At 35.5% G+C, this 26,948-nt stretch overlaps 1 protein-coding gene across 1 annotated transcript; it reads left to right on the top strand.

Annotated features, from left to right (window-relative positions):
- Window positions 1-22,542: 22,542 nt before the first annotated feature.
- Window positions 22,543-23,526, top strand: LOC128549343 (uncharacterized). The gene has a single exon (XM_053525950.1). It carries the CDS (start codon window positions 22,543-22,545, stop codon window positions 23,524-23,526), a length of 984 nt encoding a protein of 327 aa, XP_053381925.1.
- Window positions 23,527-26,948: the final 3,422 nt, after the last annotated feature.

Genomic DNA, 26,948 nt, shown 5'->3' with positions numbered 1-26,948 from the left:
ACCTTGTTCGAGTAAAATGCTTAGTATTCAAACCATTTAGATTTAAATACAGCAGGAAAGAAACTTCTGATATATCTAATTGTTGCAAAATCCACAAAAATCATCATTACAAAAACATTCACAAACAAAAATTCAAAGTACAATATTCAACAAAGTACCAAATTTCATACTTTTTCTCCTACAAATATTGGACAACAATTTGACTGACCACACATTTTCAATAATATCAATTTTTAATTTGCAGCAACAATTACTGAAATAAATATTACTTATATGTTAACAAATGTGTAATTAATTCATAAAAATATTTCATTACTACATGTGAATGGAATATCCTAAAGTAAAATACCACAAGACACATCATAAATGATAAATGTTCAAAAAATGTTTGGTACATGTATATAGTCACCATCAAACTACAACATTAATAGTCAAGTCAAATTGTTAATATACAATGTACAGCAATTGTCAAAGACAATATTTCTGTTATTGAATACTGTAACTAGTTCTAAAAGTTATGAATTTTCAGGATCATACAGCTACTTAAAACGTTGTTTTCTTATTATATAAACATACATATCTACATTATCTACATTATATTGCTTAGAAATCTACATTATAGCGGTAAGGCTCAACAATGTAAGCACTATTTTCCATAGGATTCCTGGAATGTTTTAAAATTTCTACTTCATACAAAAACTATTTCCGGTTTTAAAAATGGCAGACAGATTCATTTTCGTTGCTTTTGGAAATGAAATTATTGTTGAGAAAGGTTCAAGCATAGACACTTAGCCAAACAAACAAAGAACTATTTTATTTCTTACAAAGTATCAAAATATTGACAGGAACTCATAATCCCTGGAGAAAACAAGGGCGGTAAAGTGGGCGGGGCTGCCAAACCCTCGCTCGGTGAAGATGATATCACTGAGGCGCTTAAAGAAAAGATACCGAGATTAGATACTGAGATTAGATACTCTGTAGCTAAATGTGTTACTACAGAACGTGTGAAGAGAACTGTTCGTGTGAACCGTAATGAAGCGGACATGAATGAACAATACACGCGCAGAGAGACTGCCAGGATTCATGGCTTAGCGGTGAAAGGGTTAACGCTTGATATTGAAATAGTTGATATGTTGAATCATATTGCTCGTCTTGACGTGAGGTGCCAAGAAATTGAATCTCGTACTGGCAAACCCCTGAGAGTTAATAAACATGTTAGTTCCAGTAAAGGAAAAGCCAAAGGGGTACCTGGTATGGTTTCGCTTGGTGAATCCGATGAAAATGAATCACTGAACCTTATTGACCCTATAAGTAAACTTGTAAATCCTGATGCGTTGATCCGACTGTGCTACCAATGCTAGAGGAGGGCCTTGATGCCCTTAATGTTGGGATGATTTGAGCGTTTTTCACCCGGTGAAAGCGAAAAAAACCTCAACATATGGTGCGATTTGTGTCCAGGAGGAAGACTTTATTGCTGTACGCAATCAAGAAGCGCCTTGTTTAAGTGTGGAATATTCTGGAGTTTCCGTTATTGGGGACCTGACTCCACTCAGGTTTAAACAGTTCAACATAATCAAAGAAAAAAAAGGAAGTTTCGAAGGTCTTCACACGAAATGGTGACATTCCTGTAAGAGTAAGGAGTGTGTAATTACTACACCAGATGATCATTGACTTCGGAAAGCTTGGCCTATCTGCACATGAAAAGGGAGTTAATAATTATTAAATACGAGTTTTAGACCATACAAAACGCTTGTAGCATCAGATTTGATTTTATCTGCATATGAATAGGGAGACGCCGATCCAAAGGGGGAATATTGTGACATTTCTAGTCGACAAGTAGTTGATGATAGTTCAATACAAATTACAGATAGATATGTGCTTAAATGGCAAGAACAGTGCATAACATCACTGATTGTGATCTGTGTTACCATGCGTGTTTATTTATGATCACATTCATTTGTAAGTAGGTTTAACATTAATAATAAATTATTCTGAAAACCAGTGACTAATGTACCAATCCTTGCAGCTTTTCCTTTGGCAAATAAAGCATCATGTGTACTCCAGAAATGCCCTTAACAGCAGTCGGCATCATCTAAAAACTTTTATATGTGTAAGTTCTGTAACTTTGTAAATAATTTAGCTTTTTTAATCATTGCATATAGAAGAAGACAAAAATCAGAGTAACCTTATCAGTTTGATTAACAAAGATGCTGACTCGGGTATCTGGATCTTGGTATATTTGCAAATTCAGTAAAGTTTGACCTAAAGGAAACATTCCTGAAGACTCCAATAACTAATGAACTGCTGTACTGGGAGGTTTTATTTTTCATTGATGGCTGGTTTTTTTCCATCTACTCTTAAATATTCTTAAGTTACACATTGTACTTGTTTTGTTTGTAATCGTTACAAAGTAGGAGTGCGAAATCACCAGTCATAAGACTGTAAGTGCAAATCCAGTGATGTGGTACTATTGAGCAAGATATTGCTATTGAGCAAGATATTGTAATAATTTATATTTTTTTTTGTATTCTATTACTATCGTTATACATGTACTTAATTTGATTTAAATTAATTAATGATGATTCTTTATAATTATTTTCAAACGACTGTTACTTATTCTCAAGAAAAGTTTGGGAAACAATTGATTTAAAATAATTATAGCTTACATTAAAAAAAAATCTGAAATATTTCTAAACAAATTTACAAATTTAGAAATTTTTCATGTCTTAGATTTAAATCAGATCAATGAAATTTAAAAAAAATATTAATTTTCTCAATCAATTTTAAATATATGCAGAGAAAACAATTATTCATTATTTCAATTATTTTCCATTTTTGTCAGTTCCCAATGTCATCTCAAAATAGTCTAATATTTTTGAGTTTGAAAAATGTTTTTGAGAACAAAAAACTACAGAGTAGCTTGTATCTAGTGGTAGTGGTCATTGTATAGAATGCATTATCAATCTGAATACCAAAATCAGATATGAATGCACTGCAACAGGAAGAAGTGAGAAGAAAATTCGTGTATGCAGTTTCAACAAAAGATCTGTCAAAGATAAGACAAGTTTTCTGTGTGATTATATAGTTTCAAATGATTTGGTTGCACACACTGAGACTTGGCTCGGAACTACCCTGGATAAAACGTGTATTGGCGAACTTGTACCAAATGGTTTTTCAGCTAGAGTTGCTTTTTAGAATAGCGCATGTCCCCCATAACTGCCTAGTCATCTAAATAGTATTAGTCAGTCTTTAAAATGACTGTTAACTCACTACAAATATTAACCTTTGAACAGTGAAAAGGCTGATTTGGGGTAATTTAAGGGCCATAACGCTGAAGTGCATAGGGCGATTTGGCTAGTAATCAAACCTGGCCGAGGACTTACTGGCGAATATATTTTGTTCAAGTTTGATGAAGATCAGATGAGAAATGTTCAACTTAGAGAGCGGACAAGAGTAAAAAGGCCGATTTTCGGTTATTCAAGGGCCATAATTCCAGATTGCCTGGGACGATTTGGCCAGTTATCAAATTTGGCTGAGGACTTACGGTCAAACACATTTTGTTCAAGTTTGGTGAAGATCGGATGAGAAATATTCGACATTATATAACAGTGCGGACAAAATTTGTGACAGACACACGTACACACAGACAGACACGAGTAAATCAATAAGTCTCCCACACCACTGTCTGGCGTGAGACATAATCAACAAGAGCTGTCTCTTTAGGATGACACATGCCCCCGATGGCACTTTAAATGAATAGTTATGGCCGATGTTCGAGTTTAGGACCTTTGACCTACGGAGCTGGGTCTTGCGCGTGACACGTCGTCTTACTGTGTCACACATTTATGCGTAGTTATTTTAAAATCCATGCATGAATGACAAAGATATGGACCGGACACGCTCATCAATGCACTATCATGAAAAAAGACCTTTAACATCTAAGTGTGACCTTGACCTTTGAGCTACGGACCTTGGTCTTGCGCATGACACGTCGTCTTACTGTGGTACACATTCATGCCAAGTTATTTGAAAATCCATCCATCGATGACAAAGATATGGACCGGACACGCCCATCAATGCACTATCCCTTAATGTCTAAGTGTGACCTTGACCTTTGAGATACGGATCTGGGTCTTGCGCGCGACACGTCGTCTTACTGTGGTACACATTCATGCCAAGTTATTTGAAAATCCATCCATCGATGACAAAGATATGGACCGGACACGCCCATCAATGCACTATCCCTTAATGTCTAAGTGTGACCTTGACCTTTGAGGTACGGACCTGGGTCTTGCGCGCGACACGTCGTCTTACTGTGGTACACATTCATGCCAAGTTATTTGAAAATCCATCCATCGATGACAAAGATATGGACCGGACACGCCCATCAATGCAATAACCTTTAATGTCTAAGTGTGACCTTGACCTTTGAGTTACGGACCTGGGTCTTGCGCATGACACGTCGTCTTACTGTGGTACACATTCATGCCAAGTTATTTGAAAATCCATCCATCGATGACAAAGATATGGACCGGACACGAAAAATGCGGACAGACCGACAGACTGACAGACCGACAGACAGACGGTTCAAAAACTATATGCCTCCCTTCGGGGACATAAAAATGTTGCACGGTGCAGCGGCAGCCGTGGAGGCGTTGTTGGCTCTCGTACATAAATCTGCATTTACTCTTCGTGTTGTCTGACAAAGATTTTGAACAATTTGAATACATGGATTGTAATTTGAGTATCAATGGATTTTCTGCATGAGTGACGGTGATATATAAACCACCACCTGCAAAACAGAGCGGTTTAAAGACAAGTATGTTTCTAGAGGAAGAAAGGCCTACTTGTCTGGGCAGATATGCTACAGTTGATAAAGACATCATCATTGTGGGAGACATGAATTTCCATCTCGATATTCCATCAGACGGAGATGCTGTCAATTTAAAAGTAAACTTCAGTGATGAGGTATGCGTCAACATGTGAATGGACCAACCCATGCCTGCGGTCATACATTAGAAGTTGTAACTAGAAGATGTTTTTGTAGAAAAACGCATGACCCTCCAAATGCATAATCATATAGGCAAGAAGTCAATAGGGGACAGGAGTAAAGTCAAAGAGACACCGATGGTTAGCTGTAATAGGGATTATCTACTAGTACTTGGCATGTCCAGTCATCCCACTAAGTTTCAACATTCTTGACCTAGTGGTTCTCAAGTTATGAATTGGAAACGGTTTTCCATGTTCAGGCTCCTGTGACCTTGACCTTTAATCAAGTGACCCCAAAATCAATACTCTGCATGTCCAATCATCCTATTAAGTTTCAACATTCTGGCCCAAGTGGTTCTCATGACACTGATTGGAAAATGTTTCCTACGTTCAGCCCCCTGTGACTTTGACCTTTGATGGAGTGGCCCTAAAAACAATAGGGCCTATCTACTCTGTAAGTCCTATGAAGTTTGAAAGTTGGTTCTCAAGTTATTGACCAGAAATGGATTTCCATTTTCTGTCCGCTGTAACCTTGACCTTTAATAGACGCCCCAAAATCAATAGAGGTCATCTACTCCCTATGACCAATCATCCTATAAGTTTCAACATTCTGGGTCAAGTGGTTCTCAAGTTACTGACTGGAAACGGTTTCCCATTTTCAGGCCCCTGTGACATTGACCTTTAACAGAATGATCCCGAAATCAATAGGGGTCATTTACTTTGCACGACCAATCATCCTATGAAGTTTCAACATTCTGGGTCAAGTGGTACTCAAGTTACTGATCGGAAATTTTCCATATTCAGGCTCCTGTGACCTTGACCTTTAACAGAGTGACCCCAAAATCGATAGGGGTCATCTACTCTGCATGACCAATCATTCTTTGAAGTTTCAACATTCTGGGTCAAGTTGTTCTGAAGTTATTGATCGGATTTTTTTTTTCAATGTTCAGGCCCCTGTGACCTTGATCTTTGATGGAGTGGACCCCATAATCAATAGGGATCGTCTACTCCGGAGGCCCTACCAACCTATGAAGTTTAAAGGGTCTAGGTCAAACTGTTCTCCAGCTATTGATCGGAAATGAAGTGTGCCGTGCGGTCGGATGGACAGGGCAAAAACAAGTGGGGGAGACATGATAACCAGGAACGAAAACAAAATAACGTCAGGCGTCGAGGTCATCAATCTAGGTCTTTAAGACAATACTGGTAATATGTCACAATACTACTATGTATTTCACTGCAACGCCTGTGCCAGAAAATCACCTATAGAGCAAATGCAGATTTATTTTCGGAAATTACACTCTATTTACGTAAGTTCTTTCAAACAAGGCATCTCAGCGTCCATTGTACTAAATACGTTTCCAGAAGGCACAGACTTGGATAAGCTAGTGAATGCATATTCAAAGGGATTATCCTTACCGATAGATAAACATGCTCCCTTGTACACAAAAACTATTGGTCTAGCTGTCCGTAGTTTACTGATGAACTTCATGAGGCTAAACACTTAAGAAAAGACAATAGACAAAAAAATAATTACACAAAAAGTATTGGACATATCAGGAAAAATAAAAGATCTTATAACAAAGTGAGTTTGTTTGTTTTGTGTTTAACGCCGTTTTTCAACAGTATTTCAGTCATGTAACGGCGGGCAGTTAACCTAACCGGTGTTCCTGGATTGTGAACCAGTACAAACCTGTTCTCCGCAAGAAACTGCCAACTTCCCCACATGAATTATCTGAGGTGGAAGACGAATGATTTCAGACACAATGTCTTTTATCAAATCGTCACGGAGAACATATGCCCATCCGGGGATCGAACTCGCGACCCCGCGATCCGTAGACCAACGCGCTCCCTACTGAGATAAGCGGACGGGCTTAAAACAAAGTGAGAAAATAGAGCTACAGATTATATCATATTCCTGGGGATGTGTTGGCCAGAGTCATTGATATTCTTTCAGAGTTGATGGACGTAATTCCTTTATTTATTTTAATTCTATTGTTTTTTTTTTCAACTGGTAAAATATCCTAGCATTTTTTAAATAGAATCAAAATTTCATTTAACCGAATTGTCTAAATACAAGTATGATATAAATATAGGGAGATATTTTTAAATATTTATGCAAAAATTGTGAAACTTGGTCTGTTTGAAAAAATAACACACAAAATAACACACATTTGGACTGCGGATAAATGAAGGATTATGATAGCTTGAAAAGAAGAACAAAATCCAGAACAGTTCCCACTAAAAATAAAAAGAGCTGTCCATACGACAGCGCGCTCGACTTTTCTCAGTGCTTGACTCTGAATTAAAACTTAACCAGTAAAAAAATCCAAGTTAAAAAGGGACATAACTCTGTCAAAATTCGAAACAGAGTTATGGGAATTGTGTCTCCTGGTGCAGACTTTGATAGTAAATAACTGTTTTGAGTTTCAAGTCAAAGGCTTTAATAGTAACAGAGATATTTGACTTTATACAAAACAAGAGGGTCATGATGACCCTGGATCGCTCACCTGAGTAATATGAGCTACATGTTTCAAATGTCAAACTGATGATAAAATATTAATAAAGTCAGTAGGTCACATTCATGGTCAATGAAATTCAGTTTTACGATTTGTGTGCAAAACTGTGTATGTCATCAAAATTTCAAGGCTGTATCTTAAAAAACAAGAAAATAAATCAGTAGGTCAAGGTCACAGTCAAGTGACATCATATTACTTGGGGTCATCAGGTAATTATACTTAAACAGTCTTGGAAATAGGATCAGATGATTTTTTAAGTATTTTTCCTATATAACTCACATAATAACTAAGTGACCCCAGGGCGGGGCCTCTTTTAACCCCAGGGTCATAATTTGAACAATTTTGGTAGATGACTACTAAACAATGCATCATACCAAATATCAAAAGCCTAGGTCGTATGGTTTCAGACAAGAAGATTTTAAAGCTTTTTCCTATATAAGTCTATATAAAACTTGGGACCCCTAGGGCAGGGCCTCTTTTCACCCAAGGGGCACAATTTGGACAATTTTGGTTGAGGACAATAAGACAATGCTACAAACCAAATATCAAAGGTCTAAGTATTGTGGTTTCAGACAAGAAGATTTTTAAACTTTTTTCCCTTTTTTTACCAAATATCAAAGCCCTAGGCCGTGTGGTTTTGTACAAGAAGATTTTCGAAGTTTTCCCTATATAAGTCTATTTAAACCATGTGACCCCCAGGGCAGGGCCATATTTGACCCTAAGGGGATAATTTGAACAATTTTGGTAGAGGACCTCTAGATGATGCTACACACCAGATATCAAAGCCCTAGGCTCTGTGGTTTTGGACAAGAACATTTTTAAAGTTTTTCCTTTCGGTTGCCATGGCAACCAAAGTTCTGCATGGAATTAAATTCTTTGAATAATTTCGAAAGGGGGCCACCCAAGGATCATTCCTGTGAAGTTTGGTGTAATTCTGCCCAGTGGTTTTCAAGAAGAAGATTTTTTTTAGAAATTGTTGACGGACGACGCACTACGCACGACGGACATCAAGCGGTCACAATAGCTCACCTTGTCACTTCGTGACAGGTGAGCTAAAAATCTAAGTTAAAAAGGGACATAATTCTGTCAAAATTCAAATCAGAGTTATGTGGATTGTTTCTCCTGGTGTAGACTTTGATGGTAACTAAGTATTTTAAGTTTCAAGTCAATAGCTTTGATAGTAACAGAGATATTTGACTTTATTAAAAACTTTAACCAAAAATTCTAAGTTAAAAAGGGGCATAATTCTGTAAATATTCAAACAGGGTTATGGGGATTGTTTCTCCTGGTGTAGACTTTGATAGAAAATAACTATTTTAAGTTTCAAGTCAATAGCTTTGATAGTAACAGAGATATTTGACTTTATCAAAAACTTTAACCAACGGCGACGGCGACGCCGGTGCGAGTACAATAGCTCTACTTTTTCTTCGAAAAGTCGAGCTAAAAATGGGAAATCCACAAAACAGCCAATACATGACAATTCGCCAAAACAGAAGTCTAACAGAAATCCGCCACCTAACAATATGAATTCCAAACATCAACAAAACATCATGAAATTCTGTGCGGCGTCAACTGTGCAATCCCTGTCTCCTTTGTGGCGATTTCTTGATCATGTCCAGATATGGGAGTAATGATTGTATGACAGTTTTTATGGCAATATCATTTTTTTACAGTACAAATGAAATCTACATCAAACTGTTTTATTTTTGATATTTATTCCAGATACTTCACAGCGCAGTTGGAAATGGAAAAACACCACTCAAGGAAAAGTGTCTGCTTTACTCCAGACAAATATGACAGTTTTAAAACCGCTCCAGTCTCCCCACAGGCTTTTCGCCAAATAAATGCTAAAGTGCAACCCGAACGAAACAATCAACTGGAAATAAAAAGTTTTCAAAGAAACTGAGTTGCTTGGAGTCCATAAGAATGGCCCCCTGGGGAAGGGGCTCATTTTCCCATATGGCTATACAGAAACTTTTTTTTGTATGAAACTACTGGCCTGATTTGAAAATAATTTTATTTGTAGTAACTTTAAGTACAATTTAACAATATGTTTCCATTATAATTCTTTTGATTGATCTTAATTATGATTTTTTGACCTTCTTGTCCATAAGTGCAATGGTAACAGGTGAGCGATACAGGGCCATTATGGCCCTCTTGTATAAGACGTGAGGATTGGTTCCCACCATGTGGATTTGAGTTTTTGTGTTTGCTAGTTGTCAGAACTATTGTTCTGTCAGTAATTATTCAGTTAGAACATTGAAACTGGTTACCAGCATATTCATCTGTTAAGAGTTTTGTTTTGTTCAAATAAAGTCAAGATTTCAGCACAACATGTTGTTAGTCACTTCTGATGCATTTGTTTTGATATATTGCTCTATCGTCGATATTTCCCTCACAGATATATATCGATATAAAAATTTTAATCAATTACATCCCTAGTTTTTTTTACAGCCTATTCAACATTTATGGACTAATATACAGCTAAAAAGTGAGTGGATTTAACAAAATTTCTAATAAATCGTAATTTTCAGGTTGCTTGTTTTTCACTATGTTTGCACCATGTTTAACCATGGTTTGTTAAACTGTCATGTTCGTGTTTCTTCATGGTATCCCCACGGTCACTTACATGGAAAATCATTGTCAGGTATTTGACCATGTCAGCGAGCATTTAACAAAACATGATCAATTATTGTAAGAGACCACAATTACTAAAAGTTTTTGGCGTGATAGTGTGGGCACATTTAGTTCACTGGTTAACTGCAAGAAAAGATGTTTTTACTGTTTATTCCTCTGCTTCAGATGAGAAGCAGTAAATGGAGTGAAAGCTGATCTGAAAAAAAAAGACGATCACCCAAGGTCAGGGACCATGAAAAACCATAGTCCACCATGGTTAGAGACCATGGTATATGACCATGTTAGCGGCCATTTCACAAAACATGGTCAACCATGCTAACCATGGCCTGGGAACTATGGTAGTTCATGTTATTTAATGAAAAACCATGATTCATTTAACCTTGGAGACTACAACAATGTGATGATGAATGAATTAGTGAATAAATGTAGCAGTGTAGAAATTTAAAAAGTCGTTAACTTATAATCGACTCATTAAGTCATTACTTTCGATAATATTTGATTCATGAATATTATTTCCCCGATAAAATGTTGAGGCCGTGCTACTGGTATCAGATAACAAAGGTCGGGATTACAATCCACCATACATTTTTCAGTGGGACTTTCAGTGCTTTGATTTTCAAATCTGTTATATTTGATCGTCCGTCCAAATTTGGATGTTGATTTATCTGAATTACAGTACCAGATGAGGACATTGAGAGACAGATTCAACCAGATAATGACGAGAACTTAGTTTCCAGAAAGTACATTCATGATAAAATTTTGCCTCCTGGGATGGCAACAAAACTTCAAAGCAGAAGTGTGTTTCAAATCAGAACATGGATTCATAACATGATTTCCGGAAAACAGGTCTTTGATTGAGAAGTGTCAAGGGAAATTTTGGATGTTTTGATTTTGAAATGATTCACAGGGTTCGCACAAACCTGGAAATGTTATGGAAAATCAATCTATCAGGGAAATATCATGTAATGTTGAAAATAAGACATTTAATCATGGAAATATTATGAAATATTTAGAACAAGAGGGTCATGATGACCCTGGTCCGCTCACCTGAGTAATATGAGCTACATGTTTCAAATATCAAACTGATGCTAAAGTATTAAGAAAATAGGTCAGTAGGTCACATTCATGGTCACTGAATGTCAGTTTTAGGATCGGTGTGCAAAACTATACTTGTCATCAAAAGCTCAAGGTTCTATCTTAAAAAACAAAAAAAGTAGGTCAGTAGGTCAAGGTCAAAGTCAAGTGACCCCTAATTACTTGAGGTCATCAGATAATTATAATTAAGAAAGAAGCAAAAACAAGAAGTTTGTTTGAACGGTAATTTGTAAGAATAGACATATGCCAATGAAATAGATCCTTATTTACGTGTACCTTCCTCACATATTTTTGTGCAATTTGTTCATTTAAAGAGAATTCCTATAGTTTTTTTCCTTTCATAGAATTTTTTTAAATTCACATATATGATAGGAAAATTTGTGCTGAAAACAATGAACAAATAAAAACAATTGGTCACCAGGCTTGTTTTTGTGAAAAATTGTTTTAAACACACCCACTGTTGCTGAAACTGACAGCGATTTTTCAACATTTTCATAATTTTCTGCTTTTTTATAAATACCAACCAAAATATACATCCAGGCAGCACAATACGGTTTTTTCTTTTTACTGATTTTATTATATACTTATTTGATATCATAGTCATATTTTAATACTCTATCCTTACAATAATGGGTACAAATGAAAAAAAAATATTGTTTTTTATTTACTTTTGTGAACTTTTTTCAATGAAAAATACCCATAGTGAAAATTCCTCATATTTAAGATTGTCTGTAACATGTTTCAACAAATGTTGACTCCAGTTCAGTTTTCCATAGAAAGTGTAGGCTGCGCAGAAAGATGCGCATAAAAAACTATAGGAATTCCCTTTAAAGCAGCAAATTTATTCATTGAAAGTGGTACTTAATCAGATCGTTACAATAACCGGACAAGTAAAATATTCTCCTTTTAGCTACCTTCTGAGCATATAGGAGTGGTGAAAAAAATGTTTACAAGTGATATTGAGAAGTTTAATTAACATTAAATTTACTTTACACTAAAGCAATCTACATGTTGTATTTGCGTTTTAAACAAGACTTTCAGTCAGTACACAAAGTTTAAAGACATTATGTGCGTATGAAACAATTTGCCTATATACATATAGAAAACTGTCTATGTCTTTAATATTACACGTCGTAATATCAGATAAGGATGGTTATACTTCCTCTTGGTAGGAATAAAAAATTCAATGCACGAACTTACTCACATTTTACATTCAAACAGACTGTGAGGAAAAATGCGTACCATTAAAAAGATATGTTACCGAGACAGAACTTTGTCCTAATTTTGAGAGACCTGTCGGAAGATGTTTGTTTAATTATTTTTTTTTTGGATTGAACTTTATTTATTTATTTATTTATTTATTTGGGTTTTACGGCGCACCAACACAGTATAGGTTATATGGCGCCAAATAGGACTATAAATTTTGGTTCCACATCTCAATTACATCGAAATAAAAACATGAGGCATGGAATCAATTCAGTCAGTACAAAAAGTTTAAAGACATTATGTGCGTATGAAAATATTTGCCTATATACATATAGAAAACTGTCTATGTCTTTAATATTACACGTCGTAATATCAGATAAGGATGGTTATACTTCCTCTTGGTAGGAATAAAAAATTCAATGCACGAACTTACTCACATTTTACATTCAAACAGACTGTGAGGAAAAATGCGTACCATTAAAAAGATATGTTACCGAGACAGAACTTTGTCCTAATTTTGAGAGACCTGTCGGAAGATGTGACAACAATAAAGATCGCCACTGCTGATGTAAGTACAATAAACACCTCTCTTTCTATTTAGGTGTGGCCTCGATAGCCAAATGGTTAAGGCCGCTAAACTGTATTATTTCGGAATGGGTTCGACCTTTAACCTGAAATTCTAAGTAAAAAGGGGAATAATTTACGAAAAATTGTGCCAGAGTTATGCATCTTGTGTCATATGATGTGGGTGATGATGCTGAACAACTATTTTAAGTTTGAATCAAATCCTTTCAGTAATAACAGAGGTAGAGTGAAAGTGCACCAAAACTTTAACCTGAAATTCTAACTAAAAAGGGGGAATAATTCATGAAAAAATGGTGCCAGAGTTATGCACCTTGTGTCATATGATGTGGGTAATGATGTTGAACAACTATTTTAAGTTTGAATCAAATCATTTCAGTAATAACAGAGATACAGTGAAAGTGCATCAAAACTTTAACCTGAAAATCTAAGTGAAAAGGGGGGATAATTAATGAAATATTGGTGCCAGAGTTATGGCCCTTATATCAAATGATGTGGATGATGATGAGGAATAAGTATTTCAAGTTTGAATCAAATCCATCATGTAATTACAGAGATAAGTTGAAAAAAGAGAAAGTGCACCAAAACTTTAACCAAGGTGGGGACGCGGAAAGACGCCGACGCCGACGCATGGGCGAGTAGGATAGCTCTCCTTATAATTCGTATAGTTGAGCTAAAAATTGTACTTGAAGGGACAGAGATAAACGATACCGAGATTGTAGCAGTTAAAACATTAAATTACACGAAATACAAAACATGCTGCGGTTCAACTAATTTGAATTTACCCTGGTAACGAGGTAACCTACCTCCGTAAGGCAATAGTGTCATAACGAGAGAAAGTAAATACAAAAGTTGTTTGTTTTGTTTTTGCAAAAGCGGCACAATATATATAGTCCGAGAGCTCACGGACTTTTATTGCAACAGTAGAGGCCAAAAGAAGTTTATACATTTTTGGAAACAATATTTCATATCCTCCTTGAAAACCCATTTCTTAAGTGTCAAAGCCGTGCCTATCTATATTTTGTTCACTTATGTTTGTGATAGGGGAGGTAAAACTCACTTGTAAAAATATTAGGGGGTAGGGTAAAGTTTACGTCTACAAGTTTTTTCACTGATTAATTACAGTAATTATCTGATTGTCAGTAAATGTATATATGACCAACAATGGCAGCAGTAAGAAATTCATCAAAAAGGACTGAAGGGCAAACTGGATATTCAAGGTCAAAGGTCAGATTTATGTTAAAATCACAAAATTTGGCACATTTGAAATTTATTTTTATTCTTAAAAAATAGTTTATTATCATAAGACACTCGTCTTTATTTATGTAATGCGTATATATCAGCCAAAATCAGCAATGCAAATTTTATTGCAAAATGTCAAGGTCAACCCTGATAATTGAAGGTCAAAGATCATTTTCATGTTAAAACGTGAAAATTATTGCCTTAACTTTTTCTAGTCAGTTTAATATGTTTTCACATTATTAGTCAATGAAGTTAATTCGTTTTAATGTTTGTATGTCAGGCAAAGTCACCAGTGCAGATGTAACCCCCAAAATGCCAAGAGTAAAGCTTATATCAAGGGTCAAAGGTCAAATTTGTGTGAAAAATGGCATGAATAGCTTCCTGTTTGAAATATAACAGATATGTTTTAATCATTATAAGTAACTGCTCGTGATTTATTTTAATGTATATATGTCTCACAATGTCAGTAATAAAGATATCGTCTAAAATCAGACAAGTTCAAATGTAATATTAAGGGTCAAAGGTCATTTTCAAGTAAAAGAATGAAAAAAAGCTCTTTAACTTTTCTCTTTGTTAACAATATCTTGTCGATATTAGTCCATGATATCAGTTCATTTTAATATGTAAATGTTAGGCGATGTCTGGTATGCACAAATAATTTCAAAACATTCAAGTTCAACCATAATATGAAAGGTCAAAGGTCAAAAAGTGAGTAAAATGTTGCAATAATATCACCTGTTTGTAACAATTTTTATTGTTTAAAAGTATTTGTTTTGTCATTTCAGTAACTGATCGTTGTTCATTTTACTGTATATATGTCAGACAATGTCATGGAAGGGAATGTATGTCAAGGTCAAACCTGGTATTTAAGATCAGGGGTCATTTTTGTGTAAAAGATCAAAATGTAGCATACTTACTCATTTCTTTGTTTAAAAATAGCTTCTTGTTATATTTCACTTTTAGCAATTTATTTAAATGAATACATTTCAAGCAAGGACAGCTATGTAGGTTTTCCCTTAAAGGTCAAAGCCAACCCTTTTATGAAAGGTTAAAGGTCAAATTTGTGTGAAAATTCGCAAAAACAGCAAGTTTGTAATGATCTTTCTTTATTGTTTTAGGTATTTTTGTCAACACTAGTAACTGATCATTATTCATTTTAAAGTATATATAACAGATGACATCATTCTTCCTTGATTATGAAAAATTGGTCAAGGTAAAACCTGACATTAAAGGTCAAGGGAGAGCGTCTTCAAGAAACTCGCCATTATGAAAAAAGGCTTGAACAAGTTGGGGAGCAAATGAAAAGATCTTACGGTAAGTCTACACAGGCACCGTACGACCCATAGCATAGCATGCATCCACCTCATGGGTAACTGCTTCCATAACCAGTAAAGATAAACTAGACAAGGTTCAAATTCAGGCCTGAGGATAAACAACTCCAATAAAAGAAACGGAAAAGACAGCCAACCTTGAGCCGTTAGAGATAAGACGAGAGTACAAAGCCCTTGTGCAGACAGAGAAGGCAAAGAGACTACCATCACACCCACTCTATTCAAAACTCGAGAGCAGAACCAAGAACAGACTGAAACGACAGTCTCAACCATATCGTCAAAGGACTGCAGAAAGGAAAAGCAGCAGCACTAGATGCAGAGGCAAAGCCGCTTGTGCCCGATGAATGGGTTCCTAGACAATGTGCTCCAAAGATCAAATTGGTGGTGCCAGGAGTAGAAGAAAAGGGAAAACAACACCAGGCTCACCAACAATCTCTTACGCTAGAGATGATCAATGACCGCTATCCAGCACACTCTTGGATCCAAGCATATACAGATGGATCAGTGGAAAAACCAGTTCAGAATGCTGGGAGTGGTGCCTACATCAAATTTCCAGAACAAAATATAGATAGGCATGGCTTTGACACTAGATGCGGCAGTGAACTGCAGAACTGCACCGGTTCTGCAAGTCGCTGACATCTCCCCACAGCTTGGTCTCATATGGGATGTCTGTGGGCCAAACTTTCTTGCGTACTTCTTCCAGATAGAAACCGTTCTGCAGGATGTGTAATGGTATTTGTTCCTCTGATACGCACTGGCATTTTGGTGTCTTTGCAACACCCCGCTTCTTCGTATGTTTTCTCAGGCCACAGTGTCCAGTGCGCTAACGGAGGATAGTTCTTTGGCTTTCTCGGATTAGCTTGTGCAGACCGTTATTATTGGGCAGGTAGCCTCCATCACTTATGTTCTTCTAGTCTGACGCAAATCTATTCTTTAGCAGAATCTTAGATTCTCTGTATGAAGTTGGAGGTTTGGGACTGTATTTATTGATTGCTTCCTTTGCAAAGTTCGTCCGCAGCTTCATTTTCGGCTATGCCCACATTTCCAGCAGCTGTCTCGTTAAGATGTCTGATGGACCTCCTGAGACAGCCTGAAGAGCTCACTTGGAGTCTGTTAGGAAAACAATATTTTGTCCCTTTTCTCCTCGCTCATACAGTTGGGGTGTGGCCGAAATTGGGGCTTGCGTCTCGGCTCTAAAGTTGGAGAATCTCTTGCCGACTGGATGACAGAGTGTGAGAGAATTTGATGTAGGCATCACTCCCAGCATTCTGAACTGCTTTTTCCACTGATCTATCGGTATATGCTTGGATCCAAGAGTATGCTGGATAGCGGTCATTGATCATTTCTAGCGTAAAAGATTGTTGGTGAGCCTGATGTTGTTTTCCCTTTTCTTCTACTCCTGGCACCTCCAATCTGATCTTTGGAGCACATTGTCTAGGAACACATTCACCGGGCACAAGCGGCTCTGCCTCTGTGTCCAGGGCTTCTGCTTTTCCTTTCTGCAGTCCTTTGACGATATGGTTGAGACTGTCGTTTCAGTCTGTTCTTTGTTCTGCTCTCGAGTTTTGAATAGAGTGGGTGTGATTGTAGTCTCTTTGCCTTCTCTGCCTGCCTAAGGGCTTTGTACTCTCGTCTTGTCTCTAATGGCTCAAGGTTGGATGTCTTTTTCATTTCCTTTATTGGAGTTGTTTACATTGCTCAAAGACTTATCCTCAGGCCTGAATTTTGAACGTTGTCCAGTTTATCTTTACTGGTTATGGAAGCAGTTACCCATGAGCCGGATGCTTACTCTGCTATGGGCCGTTCGGTGCCTGTGTAGACTTGCCGTAGGATCTTTTCATTTGCTCCCCAGCTTGTTCAAGCCATTTTTTCATAATGGCAAGTTCCTTGAAGACGCTCTCCTTTGACCTTTAATGCCAGGTTTGACACTGACTAATTTTTTTATAATTAAGGAAAAATGAATAATGATCAGTTACTAGTGTTGACAAAAATACCCTAAACAATAGAAAAATCATTGCAAAAGTGCTGTTTTTCTGAATTTTCCAAACAAATTTGACCTTTGACCTTTGATAGAAAGGACTGGCTTCGACTTATTAGGACAAAATCTACATTGCTGACCTTGCTTGACATGTATACATTAAAATTAATTTCTAAATAAAAAGCTATTTTTGAACAAAGTAATGAGTAAGTATGCTACATTTTGATCTTTTACACAAAAATGACCCCTGACCTGTAATACCAGGTTTGACCTTGACTTATTGTCACTTCATGACATCGTCTGAGATATATACAGTAAAATGAACAACGATCAGTTACTGAAATGAAAAAACAAATACATTTAAACAATTAAAATTATTACAAATAGGTGATATTATTGCAATATTTTACCCACTTTTTGACCTTTGACCTTTCATATTATGGTTGAACTTGAATGTTTTGAAATTATATGTGCATACCAGACATCGCCTAACATTTATACATTAAAATGAACAGATATCATTGACTAGATCGACAGGATATTGTCAACAAAGAAAAAAGTAAAAGAGCTATTTTTTCATTCTCTTACTTGAAAATGACCTTTGACCCTTAATATTACATTTGAACTTGTCTGCCTTTATACGATATCTTCTTTATTGACATTGTGAGACATATATACATTAAAAAAAACCACGAGCAATTACTTATAATGATGAAAACATATCTGTTATATTTCAAACAGGAAGCTATTCGTGCAATTTTTAACACAAATTTGACCTTTGACCTTTGATATTAGCTTTACTCTTGGCAGTTTTGGGGTTACATCTGCACTGGTGACTTTGCCTGACATACAAACATTAAAACGAATTAACTTCAGTGACAAATAATGTGAAGACATATTAAACAGATTAAAACAAGTTAAGATAATAATTGTCACATTTTTGCATGAAAATGAACTTTTACCTTCAATTATCAGGGTTGACCTTGACTTTTTGCAATAAAATTTGCATTTCTGATTTTGGCTGATATATACACTTTACATCAATAAAGATGAGTGACTTATGATAACAAACAATTTTTTAAGAATAAAAAAAAATTTCAAATGTGCCAATTTTTGTGATTTTAACATAAATCTGACCTTTGACCTTGAATATCCAGTTTGCCCTTCAGTCCTTTTTGATGAATTTCTTATTACTGTCATTGTTGGTCATATATACATTTACTGACAATAAGATAGTTACTGTAATTAAACAGTGAAGCAACTTGTAGACGTAAACTTTACCCTACCCCCTAATATTTTTACAAGTGAGTTTTACCTCCCCTATCACAAACATAAGTGAACAAAATATAGATAGGCACGGCTTTGACACTTAAGAAATGGGTTTTCATGGAGGATGTGAAATACTGTTTCCAAAAAAGTATAAACTTCTTTTGGCCTCAATTGTTGCAATAAAAGTCCGTGAGCTCTCGGACCAATAGTGTGTCACTGTAATATAATGAAATTTGATAATTGCAATCGATATACGGGCTCTGCTGGATATGCCAAATTATAAATGTATGACTATATATTATGTTGTCTGAATTTTTGAAACACACATGTTTGATTGTGTTGTCAATGATCATACAAGAATCGTATGTTTTAGATTTTGTCTTCCTTCATGAATTTCGGTAGAAGTTTAGGGCTACATTTGTGAAGAGAAGTGTGAATTGATATCAATTGATTTTGTTTGTTATGTATATGCTACGTTTGAAATGAGCCCTGTTCTATTTTGTAAGACGTTAGGACATAATGTTGAGAATGGTCGGGATTAGACATTTATCTATAAGTTCCTTTAAGCAATGCTATACGTGATATGAAAACATTAAAGATAGACTATCTGCAGGTTGGTGCGTGCAACATAATTGTTTCATTTTAACGCCACACTGTCTCGTGCAGTTACATCTGTCTTTATAAAGAAATCAAATAAACAATCCGCCCACAGTATAAAATGTCGTTTTCATGCGCAAAATTAGTTAGATATACAGGTTGCCAAATCAGATATTGTTACATGTAACCAGGAAGAACAAACAAGAGCTGTCCGTAAGACAGCGCGCTCCACTATTCGGGGATTTGACAGTAATATATGTCTGAATAAGAGCCCTCTATTTTAAAAGGAAGATACACCAAGGGGCATAACTCCATCAAATACATAAATTTGAGTTATTAGAATTGTTACAACACATGCAGATGATGTTGATAAAGATACACTGTAAAAAATGGGAACGTGTAACACGTTTTGCCGGTGTTCGAAAACAAAACATCTCCGTTTTTAATCTAAACCCATATGTTCTACTCAAAACACTATGTGTTTTACATATGTTTAGTCGCTGAACGTAAAACGGTTGTGTTTTAATTGAAAACGGTTCGTTTTCTTTTCATAAATCATTGGTGTTATTGAAATGTCGTAGTATGATAGGCAGCAGATTGAAACTGTCATAAACGAAACAAAACACCAAAACAATCGGAAAAAACAACAACAAATTTTCAAGCTGATTTTCGAGGAAGTGCAAAACACTTAAACGCCATCTGTTTTACTGGTGTGAGTGTAGTGTGCAAATCGAGTACACCAAATAATCTCTAAAATGTTTTGACGTCATAGAAAGTTTAGTTACAAGAAAGTGGTGAATAATGCTATAAACTATATTTCTATTTTTCTTATATAAAATACTTCATAAATATAATATAAAGTTTAAGTATCTATGCGATAATTTACTGTAGGTAAGCGGTTGATTTTGATTCAGAGATTCACATTTTTGGCGGTTCATGATCGAGTGCAGTGCTCAGGCTATTTTTATATTTTGGAAAATCTCATCGCATGTATAGTTTCTACTTTAATGTGCTTCATATTTAACGGTATATCCATTGTTGTGTCGTGTTCGGAGACAATGTAGATCTAACTTTTCAGGGTTTAGTCGTCAATACGTTTAAATAATTTGTTTTAAAAGTTTAGCTACCTCCCCCACCCACTTTATGGTATAGTAAGGTACCGCCTACACCGGCCTTTCGTCAGGAGCAAGAAAAACTTCAGATTACCCCCCTCGTTGATATTAAATGAATCTCTCAATGCACGGCGAATGTTTTATGGTAAAGAATGATAACTAATCTATGTTTATGTTGTTTTTTAAGCAGTAGTTTACATTTCAAAACTGATCAAAAGCTTTCATTTCTGGTGCATGTGATCGTCACTTAAGTCAAGTAGATTACTTCTAATGTCTCAGTCCTGCGTTTCACAAAAAATAATTATACATGTCTATAAAACTGACACCAGTTCCATTGTCAAATATGAAAAGCATTCATTTATATAAATGTTACCAGTAACGGATTCAAAACGAGTAAATGTTTTTTTCTATAACAAAAAGTGATGTAGATAATATTTCATTGATTGTAATATGAAAGACTTTTGTGAAAAGTGCTGTGTGGAGGCTGTAAAAAGTCGCCCCATACATCATCTAGGTGTTCGTTTTACTTTCTGACCATGGGTCGGTTGAAAACAGCTTACTCCCATTGCTTCTAAAAAATTAACCATGGCGATGTTCTTTGTTTATTTATTTTATTTGGGTTTTAACGGCGCACCAACACAGTATAGGTTATATGGCGCCAAACAGGACTACTAATTTTGGTTCCACATCTCATTTACATCGAAATAAAAACATGAGGTATGGAAGTTCTTTGTTTAACTACAGCTTCAATATTCGCATTTAATCTGAAATTTTGAGAGAATTAAATTTTCACTAGAATGAATGGCTTATGCGTTTTACTTCAAACAAAATTTTATCATAGCTTAAACAATCTGTTCTGAAAGAGTCTGTTGATTATTATTATAATCTAATTTTTTTAACAGTAAAATGTTTTTTTGTTCCATGTGTTGTTTCAGCTCAGCTGTTTATGATAAATACACAGAACATATGGTTAGGCAGCATAGAAATGATCCAAAATTCATTGTAAATTGTTGTTTTGGTGACTGCCAGTATGTCAGTAAGAGCTGGAAAGCATACAAAATGCATGTGTTACGCAATCATAGAGAATTTCCTGTAGAACTTGTTAATGAGGAAAATGCAGGTGATGAAATGAATGTTGAAGGATGTGAAAATAATCCCAATGTCATTGAAAGTTGATCATAACATATCAGACAGAGGCATTCAGTCAGTTATAGCCAATGCTAAAGATTCAATTTAAATCATTTAATTTTGTACAAAGAAAAGATCAGAAATATTCTAATTGGAAATGGACATGATGCAGATTGTCTTGAAGATATGCCTTTAGGTGAATTCTTTGAAGACCTAACTACTAAACATAGGCATTTAAAATTTTTAGAGGATCATTGTGGGTTGGTACGAAGTGTGTCTGTTCTCCCTTGTGAAAAATTGTCTAGGGTTCATGGAAATATTAGAAATGTGAAACGATTTGCCTACATTGTTCCTTTCAAAAGCACCTTAACAAGACTACTGTCTATGCCTGAAGTTTGGTATCGGTAAACCAGTTACATTGCAGCAGTGATGTATTATGAAGACATATGTGATCGGTTTTCATATGCAAGAAATTTTGAAGGATGGAATTGTTTCTTGAAATTATACTTTACTTAGATGAAATAGAAATTGTGAATCCTATTGGTAGCCACGTTAAAAAGCACAAAGATACTATGATATATTTCTCCATTGCAAACATTCCACCTGAATTTCGTTCCAAGTTTGAAGGAATTCAGCTGCTTGCCATTGTCAAAACCACTGATGGTCAAGAGCTTTGGGTTGCACAAACTTTTAAAAGACTTTACTGAAACTGTGAATCAGTTAAAAAAAAGATGGTGTGACACTGTCTGTTAATGGCTGTGATGTAATTGTTAAGGGGTCTTTGATTATTGCACCTGCTGATACACCAACAGCTCAGATTTTAGGAGGATTTAAAAGAGGGTGTAGGTTTTGCAGAAAAAATGTGTAGAACCTGTCATGCTTCAAAAACTGACATCCAGAGAAAATATTTGGAAGGTCAGTTTCAAAAACGAAATGCAGCTGATCATTTAGAAAAAGTCACACTTATGGAGGGATTGAGTAAAGCAGGTTTTAAGTACTGGAGCAAACAGTGGGGAATTAATTTGAGAAGTCCATTGCTAGAAATTGAGGATATTGACTTGTCAGTTTGCTTAGTTCAAGATCCAATGCATATACTTACTGAGGGTCTGCTGGTTAAAGAACTTTGTTTGATGTTGTATGACTTTATTGTTTTCAAAAGATATTTTACAATATCTTTTTTAAACAATGCATTAAATGACTTTAGTCATTCCTACTTGGTAGAGAAGAACAAACCAGAGGTTATCAGTGTAGATATGCTTTTAAATTGCAGACTGAATCAAACATCAGCATCAATGATAACATTATGTTGTGTATTGCCTTTAGTTATTGGACAGAAAGTGCAAGTTGGTAATGGTAAATGGAAAACGTTCCTCCTGCTTATTCAAATTACATTGCTTGCAACAAGTCCTTATGCTACTGATGATACTGCTTCAGTTTTAGAGCAGCTAATTTATACACATAATGATAATTTCATTTCTGAGTACACAAAATCACCATTGACCCCAAAGTCTCACTATCTGGTCCATATTCCAAAGCAAATACAAAGGTTTGGTCCTGGAAGGAATCACTGGGTAATGAGATTTGAAGGAAAGCATCTCTTCTTTAAAAATATAAAATGGAAATGTTTCAAAAACATAGCTCTGAGTATGTCAATGAGGCACCAGCTGTGGATGTGCTGGAGACAACTGAGAGTAAATGGGAAATGTTCTGAAAACTTTTTGTACAGTGGAGATTCTATTGCTAATATGGAGGCTGTTGACAGCCCACTGTCACTTAGTGGTGAAGGACTTTTTAAGGATATCAAACTTGCATGTGTATTCTTTGTTTACTGCAAAAGAAGTTGATATCAAGGGTCATAGGTATAAGTTGGGATGTGTTTTAGCTCTTGATTATGTTGACAATTGTCCTACATTTGGTGTTGTTGATCAGATATTAGTAGTTGCTAATGAAAAGTCTTCATTGTAGATCAGCTTGATATTCTTGGATTTGACAACCATACACTTTATTATGAAGTCAAAAGGTCAAACAACATACCATGCTTGAAATATTCTGATCTAAAAATTTTATGGCCACTGTCAATGATCACATGTTAGATAAATATTGTTGTTGTTTTTTTGTGAAATTATTTAAAAAAATAACCACACAAGGAAAAATGCCGAGCAGGTTGCAGCTCAAAATGTTGAAATGCCTTTTGCTGTTAAAGTTAGTGTTCGTTTAGTATGAACATGACGACCCTGTCCCTATTCAAAGTATGGGATCATTCGAGAACTTCGAAGAAAGTGGTATTGGCCAAGACATCGTTGACAGACTTGCTGTCTAAAGGTAACTGTTCTTTTTTTAATGCCTACTGACAATACTTAATGCTGCAAATTTAAGAAATCTTTCCATGCAGTGTGGTACAATTTTAAATTCCTTTACCTGCCTTACTTGAAAAAAGAACTTCTCTTATTAAAAAAACTTATTTTGATACTTTAGTTTAATTAATTTTGGTGCATCAATTCTGTGATTTCCTTACTAGCATAACAGCGCCTTTTCTTCTTGCATACCAGTTGGGGATTTCCGGTGTTTTCACCGGTGCTAGAAAAAATCATCTTACACCCCGGGGTGTAAGATGAGTCATGTGCTTTAAATGACGTCATATGAATGTGCTTTAAATGACGTCATCATGAATGAAAATGCGTAAATTCATTATCTGCTATAAAAGTATAGTGCTTTAAATAGTTATTCTTGACTATTATTTTTAAAGTAGGGTTTGCAAGAAAAAGAATCAATCACTAGTAACGGGTAACGATGGGAATATCTAGCACTCTGGTAGCTGTTTAGGCAGTAACGAGGTATCGCCAAAAGTTACCCTCGAAATAAAAACATGAGGCATGGAATCAATTCAGTCAGTACAAAAAGTTTAAAGACATTATGTGCGTATGAAAATATTTGCCTATATACATATAGAAAACTGTCTATGTCTTTAATATTACACGTCGTAATATCAGATAAGGATGGTTATACTTCCTCTTGGTAGGAATAAAAAATTCAATGCACGAACTTACTCACATTTTACATTCAAACAGACTGTGAGGAAAAATGCGTACCATTAAAAAGATATGTTACCGAGACAGAACTTTGTCCTAATTTTGAGAGACCTGTCGGAAGATGTGACAACAATAAAGATCGCCACTGCTGATGTAAGTACAATAAAACACCTCTCTTTCTATTTAGGTGTGGTCTCGATAGCCAAATGGTTAAGGCCGCTAAATTGTATTTATTCGGAATGGGTTCGACCTTTAACCTGAAATTCTAAGTAAAAAGGGGAATAATTTACGAAAAATTGTGCCAGAGTTATGCATCTTGTGTCATATGATGTGGGTGATGATGCTGAACAACTATTTTAAGTTTGAATCAAATCCTTTCAGTAATAACAGAGGTAGAGTGAAAGTGCACCAAAACTTTAACCTGAAATTCTAACTAAAAAGGGGGAATAATTCATGAAAAAATGGTGCCAGAGTTATGCACCTTGTGTCATATGATGTGGGTAATGATGTTGAACAACTATTTTAAGTTTGAATCAAATCATTTCAGTAATAACAGAGATACAGTGAAAGTGCATCAAAACTTTAACCTGAAAATCTAAGTGAAAAGGGGGGATAATTAATGAAATATTGGTGCCAGAGTTATGGCCCTTATATCAAATGATGTGGATGATGATGAGGAATAAGTATTTCAAGTTTGAATCAAATCCATCATGTAATTACAGAGATAAGTTGAAAAAAGAGAAAGTGCACCAAAACTTTAACCAAGGTGGGGACGCGGAAAGACGCCGACGCCGACGCATGGGCGAGTAGGATAGCTCTCCTTATAATTCGTATAGTTGAGCTAAAAATTGTACTTGAAGGGACAGAGATAAACGATACCGAGATTGTAGCAGTTAAAACATTAAATTACACGAAATACAAAACATGCTGCGGTTCAACTAATTTGAATTTACCCTGGTAACGAGGTAACCTACCTCCGTAAGGCAATAGTGTCATAACGAGAGAAAGTAAATACAAAAGTTGTTTGTTTTGTTTTTGCAAAAGCGGCACAATATATAGTGTGTCACTGTAATATAATGAAATTTGATAATTGCAATCGATATACGGGCTCTGCTAGATATGCCAAATTATAAATGTATGACTATATATTATGTTGTCTGAATTTTTGAAACACACATGTTTGATTGTGTTGTCAATGATCATACAAGAATCGTATGTTTTAGATTTTGTCTTCCTTCATGAATTTCGGTAGAAGTTTAGGGCTACATTTGTGAAGAGAAGTGTGAATTGATATCAATTGATTTTGTTTGTTATGTATATGCTACGTTTGAAATGAGCCCTGTTCTATTTTGTAAGACGTTAGGACATAATGTTGAGAATGGTCGGGATTAGACATTTATCTATAAGTTCCTTTAAGCAATGCTATACGTGATATGAAAACATTAAAGATAGACTATCTGCAGGTTGGTGCGTGCAACATAATTGTTTCATTTTAACGCCACACAGTCTCGTGCAGTTACATCTGTCTTTATAAAGAAATCAAATAAACAATCCGCCCACAGTATAAAATGTCGTTTTCATGCGCAAAATTAGTTAGATATACAGGTTGCCAAATCAGATATTGTTACATGTAACCAGGAAGAACAAACAAGAGCTGTCCGTAAGACAGCGCGCTCCACTATTCGGGAATTTGACAGTAATATATGTCTGAATAAGAGCCCTCTATTTTAAAAGGAAGATACACCAAGGGGCATAACTCCATCAAATACATAAATTTGAGTTATTAGAATTGTTACAACACATGCAGATGATGTTGATAAAGATACACTGTAAAAAATGGGAACGTGTAACACGTTTTGCCGGTGTTCGAAAACAAAACATCTCCGTTTTTAATCTAAACCCATATGTTCTACTCAAAACACTATGTGTTTTACATATGTTTAGTCGCTGAACGTAAAACGGTTGTGTTTTAATTGAAAACGGTTCGTTTTCTTTTCATAAATCATTGGTGTTATTGAAATGTCGTAGTATGATAGGCAGCAGATTGAAACTGTCATAAACGAAACAAAACACCAAAACAATCGGAAAAAACAACAACAAATTTTCAAGCTGATTTTCGAGGAAGTGCAAAACACTTAAACGCCATCTGTTTTACTGGTGTGAATGTAGTGTGCAAATCGAGTACACCAAATAATCTCTAAAATGTTTTGACGTCATAGAAAGTTTAGTTACAAGAA

This window comes from Mercenaria mercenaria, chromosome 16 (assembly GCF_021730395.1).
Source record: "Mercenaria mercenaria strain notata chromosome 16, MADL_Memer_1, whole genome shotgun sequence".
In the NCBI taxonomy this organism is placed as follows: domain Eukaryota; kingdom Metazoa; phylum Mollusca; class Bivalvia; order Venerida; family Veneridae; genus Mercenaria; species Mercenaria mercenaria.
Note: the sequence above shows the minus strand (reverse complement) of the source record. Positions and strands in the feature narration are given on the sequence as shown.